Source organism: Rosa chinensis, chromosome 2 (assembly GCF_002994745.2).
Source record: "Rosa chinensis cultivar Old Blush chromosome 2, RchiOBHm-V2, whole genome shotgun sequence".
Taxonomy (NCBI): Eukaryota; Viridiplantae; Streptophyta; class Magnoliopsida; order Rosales; family Rosaceae; genus Rosa; species Rosa chinensis.
Window position 1 is genome coordinate 75,296,957 of NC_037089.1, and position 5,894 is coordinate 75,302,850.

At 34.9% G+C, this 5,894-nt stretch overlaps 2 protein-coding genes and 1 non-coding gene across 3 annotated transcripts; 1 reads left to right on the forward strand and 2 right to left on the reverse strand.

Annotated features, from left to right (window-relative positions):
• Positions 1 to 965: 965 nt before the first annotated feature.
• Positions 966 to 1,039, reverse strand: TRNAN-GUU. Its single transcript has one exon. It is a non-coding gene; the product is annotated as a tRNA-Asn (tRNA).
• Positions 1,040 to 1,740: 701 nt separating this feature from the next.
• LOC121051757 (nucleolin-like) lies at positions 1,741 to 2,483 on the forward strand. The gene is made up of 2 exons (XM_040514961.1): positions 1,741 to 1,884; positions 2,035 to 2,483. Exon 2 carries the CDS (start codon positions 2,040 to 2,042, stop codon positions 2,400 to 2,402), a length of 363 nt encoding a protein of 120 aa, XP_040370895.1. The 5' UTR covers positions 1,741 to 1,884; positions 2,035 to 2,039; the 3' UTR covers positions 2,403 to 2,483.
• A 163-nt stretch (positions 2,484 to 2,646) lies between these two features.
• Positions 2,647 to 4,550, reverse strand: LOC112188490 (autophagy-related protein 8C-like). The gene is made up of 5 exons (XM_024327612.2): positions 4,394 to 4,550; positions 3,606 to 3,661; positions 3,474 to 3,526; positions 3,003 to 3,121; positions 2,647 to 2,912 (listed from the first exon to the last, which is right to left on the reverse strand). The coding sequence occupies exons 1-5, from the start codon at positions 4,428 to 4,430 to the stop codon at positions 2,818 to 2,820; spliced, it is 360 nt and encodes a 119-aa protein (XP_024183380.1). The 5' UTR covers positions 4,431 to 4,550; the 3' UTR covers positions 2,647 to 2,817.
• Between the last annotated feature and the right edge of the window lie 1,344 nt (positions 4,551 to 5,894).

Consider the following 5,894-nt stretch of genomic DNA (forward strand, 5'->3'; position numbering starts at 1 on the left):
GCTTTAAAAATAGTTATATATAGCTAAAATTTGAATTTAACTAGTCTATTGCAGATGCCCAATACTTAAAATATAAGTATGCGTGAACCACTATATATAATTATGCAGTTAGTGACACAGCAGTGATAGCACGTTGTGGTATATTTAGCAATATAAAATTACTTTTGTAAAAGATCGGACAACTCAAATGCATACAATGAAAAATAAAAATAAAATAAAGTAAAATAATATTCATAAGGCACCAAGCAAGCCTCGGCAATGCTAGGCTTAGCTCACACTAAGCCTAATCAAAGTCACTAACTTATAACCCAAAAGAGTTATGCACAATCGAAGGTAGAATTTTGTTTGGGAGTTTTGAATTGAGAATTAACTAAATTAAATGCAAACTTGAATAAAAGCAAACAACTAATTATCAAGCAAGAAATTAAATTCAGATTTCAAATTAATGGAAATATGGGAATGTCGAGTGGTTCACACTAACTATCTTGTAAACATCGATGTCAATTTCACAAATGCATGCATTTCCTATATGTGTCGAGTCCCGTATCTAGTACCGGTTAAGGTAACTAAACCAATTATAATTTCGGTGTATTGACTATGACGGTTAAGGCCACATTCAACTCTCTAATTTGGGCATTACGTCCGCAATATCCAAAATTAGAGGCCTAAAGAGCAAGATAATAGAGACTCAAGTAAGTTTAGCTATAATTAAGCTAGCTAATGGTCACCACACTTAAATTATAGCTGCAACAAGACTAATAAGTTGTTAATTTATCAATCTATTCATCACAATTGTTCACAACATAATTTCAAATGGTGATAAAGCCTAGAAACAGGCTTCTAAGGACTAATAAATTCGGATTTAAAGCATACACAATGGAAATTGCATTTATTAAAAATAAAATATCAATATTTATACAATATTGTAAAAGATCTAAAAATAAATTGATAGTTAACATTAAAACCGCTAGAAGGAGGGTTCGAACCTCCGACCTTGTGGTTAACAGCCACACGCTCTAACCAGCTGAGCTATTCCAGCATTTGTTACATGTTATTCAAACACCGGTAGTAATTCTGCTATGACAATGCTTGTCAAAATAACAATCAAGGTCTCTCACTATGTCATTGGTGGCTCTTGCACAATAATCTTTAAACTATAACTTTCCTGCTTTGATTTCAAGCATTTCACCATCATGCTTTTAATAGTAATGAAAAATGAATGCATCTTATCTACATTTTTCTTTAACCCATCGTGAAGGGAAGTGAGCATTACTTCACTAGCTAGCTACGTAGTTTTATATATATTAGCTTTGCTCTCTTCTGCTTTCAATAAGAGAAAAAAGAGAGACATATTACACTTGCACTCGTTACAATACAAACGTAAATTGTCAGTTGCCCAATATACTGGTTAATAAATTAGCTGCACAGAAAAAAGAAAAAAGAAAAAAGTTAGATGCATGACTTTTACCATGGCTGCCAAATTGACCTCAAGTCTGATTTCTATTGTTATATGTTCCTAAAAAATGACTACACCAGAAAAAGACTTTTAGAAATCCCATGGAATGTGGAATGGAAGGAAGCCCATAAGTCTTTTCTGGTCGTGAGTTGCTTCTCGGTTCCCAGAAAGCGCGGGATCTTTGATGAGCACAGCATTTGAATGGTTGAAATGAAATATTTCCCAAATATGGAAACTGCGATTTTCACAAAGCATTTCTATTGTTGCTCGTTTTCTAGGTACATAAACATTCTTATCCAACCAAAACTACCTAAAAGTTTTGACAAAAATCTACCTAAAAGTTTTGACAAAAATCTCTATATGAAAATATAACTGTCACAAGCATCTTCATTGTTTCTGATTAGCACAAGTTGTCTGAGATCGAATAGGTACTCTCTTTCACTCAAACTGTTTGTCAGTTTATTTGATGTGGCTTGGTCAGTGGGTTTGATCAGGAATTTGTATATGCAAACCCCATGTCTGATCTCATCTTTGTCATCATGGAAAATTTTATGTAGCTCAGTTTCCAAATAATGCAGGCACTATGGGATTACTTGGAGGCTCATCAGGTTCTGAAGATGACGAAGAGAGAAGATCAGGATCAGAAGGATCAGAAAGAGCAGAAGGATCAGAAAGATCAGAAGGACCAGGATCAGAAGATGAAGATGAAGAGGAGGAAGATGAAGACGAAGACGAAGACGAAGATGAAGAGGAGGAAGATGAAGACGAAGACGAAGATGAAGAGGAGGAAGATGAAGACGAAGACGAAGATGAAGATGAGAAAGACTCTGACGGTGAAGAAGAGGAAGATGGGAAAGGAAAGAAGAAGAAGAAGAAGAAGGGAATGAGATCTAGGCTCATGTCAAAGGCAAAAAAATCAGTTTTTAAGAAAGTCATTGGCTTGTAAAAGTTATAGGTTAGTCCATTTGAACCTCAATGACTCGGTACATATTCAGAATAAATTGTATCCAAAGTACATGTTGTAACATATTTCTTCATTGTCAAACACAAATCCTTCCTCGTAGTGGTAAATCATTCCATTCTCTGTGGGAAACTATTAATCCCAGCTTGATGAGTTTCAACCGGAAGAAAAATAAAAATAAGAAAAAAATAAGAAAAAAATAAAACTAAAATAACCATCAAGGAATCAATTTTGAGGAAAACACGTTTCTAAGTTTCTTCATAGAAAATAAACGGTCATTAAACTGAAACTAAAGACTTCCGTCTCAACAAATGCATCAACACAGAATTATATAAAAGTAAAAGTAATGGACTGGAGATAACTACAACTAAGTTTTTTCTATTTCGCCATTTCAGATATTTCAGCACGTCCCAAACGTACTCTCGCCACTATATGTCATATAAAGAAAACCATCTTCATCCTTATTTTCCTCATAAATTGCAGACATCAAAGCAGCTGCAACAAAACAATGAACACATATTACAGAACTTAGAATACAGAGAGTATTGAAAGGAGAAATTAATACAACAAAGACTTTCATCTCACCTGTGGGTGGCAAAATATTCTTAACAAAAATGAAAATAGCCTTGTCGGGATCAAGCTTGATCTTTTTCCGGATCACAAAGACAAACTGCCCAACAGTAATATCGGCAGGCACCAGGTATCTACATTAAAGCAAACAAGGTAACATGAGATTTAGTACTTCATTTACCAAAAATTTGGAACTCTTTACCTCTGGGAAGCCAGAGAATTTCAGAATAGTTTCACTAGATTTTCAAATCTTACTTTAAATTTTATACATCTTTAGAAGAACTAACAAATGACTATCAGGCCAAATGAATATGCTGTCTTTACAAGATTAATAGGCACAAGACTCCATAAAAACTAATGATCGAGTGTACTGACTCGAGCTCAGTAACATTAATGAGCCTAGATCTAAGATATCATAAACAGAAGCAAAGAAGAAGGCCATGTCAAAATGTATATGAGACAAATAATTGTAATTGGACAACTTACTTGTTCTTCTCAATATCAGGCACATCACTCTTTTCAGCCCTTTCAACAATCACCTACAGAAGACAACGAATTTCAAAACAAAACAGAAGAGAAAAATAGAGTAAAAAGTGCAAGAGCAAAGAAGAATCATACCGGTACCCTGTCAGGATAATTCTCTCTGATGCGAGCAGCTTCTGCTTCCCTTTGTTCTGGAATATAAAAAGACACAAACTGTAAACTTCAACACAGATTGGAAATAATTTAAGTGTGACAACTGAGTCCATAAGAACAATTTTATTGCTTTCAATTTTCATTGTCTCCGTCGTGCATATCTTAAATCTAAATGGATAAGACAACAAAAACTAAGCATGGAGCATGGCAGGACATAACAATCAACATTCGTGAATCTTATTTAAGCAAAGAATAGAGTCGATCTAACTTTACAATCCACATACTAACGTTACAAGTAACCTACATCAGATTAACATAGATGGTGGTTTTCTAAATAATCATATAATATTTCAAGACAGTACTTTCCCACATAGAATTTTCCAACTGTTTTCTATTTTCATCTTTAAAAAATTTCAGAGTAACCAAGCATATAATGGGCTTCAAGAACCAAACTTTAACAATTGCAAAAGAACCCAGATGGAAAAATATTAAATTCAAGGATAATCCCCTGTTTCATACAACCAATTTTAACTTCAACATTGTCGCTGAACCTAGTTTATTCACTACAATTTCCTGAAATAGGAACTGAACCAAGACAAATTAAAGATTAAACACGAAACCCAGAAAGGAGAACAAGAAAAATTCCAAGGCTTTACGCAGAGTAATTCACAGAGGCGTAGCAAGTAAATTAACCCAGAGTGTTAAGAACAGAAGGGTCCTAATGATCGACAACAAAGATATATAAAAGAACAAAAGAGAAGAATACGAACCGAGAGGGATCCCCAACTTATACGATTTCTTGGCCATGACAACGCTTCTGCTAAAACCCAAAATATCGAAGAGGGGAGAATTTAGGGTTCAAATCGAGGGTAGGATCTTCACAATTTATAGTTTTCTGAAAAGAAAGGAATTTTATTATTCCTATTAATTATAATTTTGTTTTACCCCTTCGATTGAAATTCTAAAAAAGATAAGATTGATTTTGTTTTTGTCTCGTCACGTGGTATTTATTGATTTCTGAATATGCAAGAGTTTTTTTTTCTCAAAAAAAAAACAAAATGGAAGAGTTTGATAACTAATCTTAAGTATTACGAATGAATCTATCAAAATGCAATTTTTCTATCCAAAACAACTATATATACGCCATAATTTCATATATGTGATTAGATTTATCAACTATGATCATCATTAAAGAGTAATTTCTTACATAACTTCTTTGAGTTTTGATATTTTAATATGACTAATTTATTTTTGGGTCCTTGACCCAAAATATCAAAATAAGCAAAAATTATCTCATTTATCCCAACAACATATTTTTGTTCATAACTACACAATTTAACAAGAAATAATCATTTTGCCCTCAATCCAATTAATGAATTACAGCCCCTACCAGTTTCTCTCCCGCACGACCCCATCTCTCTCTCTCTCTCTCCCTAACACGACCCAGTCGTCGGTTGCTTGGACCTTGCCGTTGACTCATCTTGGCAGTAGGAAGCAGAGACCCGTCATCTTCGATCCAAACGATCGGCTATGGCGGCGGGAAGAGCCTTGAAAGCTCCTCGGGTTCGCAGTTCGCTACCAATTTTTTTCGATCCTGACCAAATCAAGGTGTCTCATCGGTGTGGATGGCTTCATCTCGATATCATCTTCGTGTCTGTGGTCCCAGTTTTTTTAGAGAAGCTTCCTAGAGAAAGAATTGAAGGGGGGATTATTCCGGCAAGTTTCTTGGTTTTCCGGCGACTCCGACCTTTATCCTGCACGAGTAAGGTATCAAACAACATCGCCTCGTCGAGCTCTACATGTATTCACTTCCAAAATCGAGTTTTGATTAAGATTGAGTAGAACCTTCGACCTCGCCGGAGGAGGAGTAGAAGCCGGTTGAACTCAAGTAGAGTTTTTTTTTTTTTGGGTAAAATAGGGGCAGAAGGCCCAGAAGGAAAGAAAAAAGAAACTTTTATTGAACATTTATTGAGGAGCAATAAATGTTTTGAATTGATGTAATCTCCTCGTTTTTTTCCTTAATCAAAGTTTTAAAACTTTGATTAAATTTATTTTTAAGGAGATTAGTTCTCAGTCGGACAATCTAAAGTTTTATTAAGGAGCAATAAAGATTTATTGGAGGAGGGTAATAAACCTCTCTAACGACCTATTTGGGGACCTCTGGGGAGGTTTTATAAACTTTTATTGCCCCCCAATAAAGGCTTATTGGGAGACAATAAAGGCCTATTGTGAGGGCAATAAACCTATCGAGTGACCTATGAGATCTCTGAC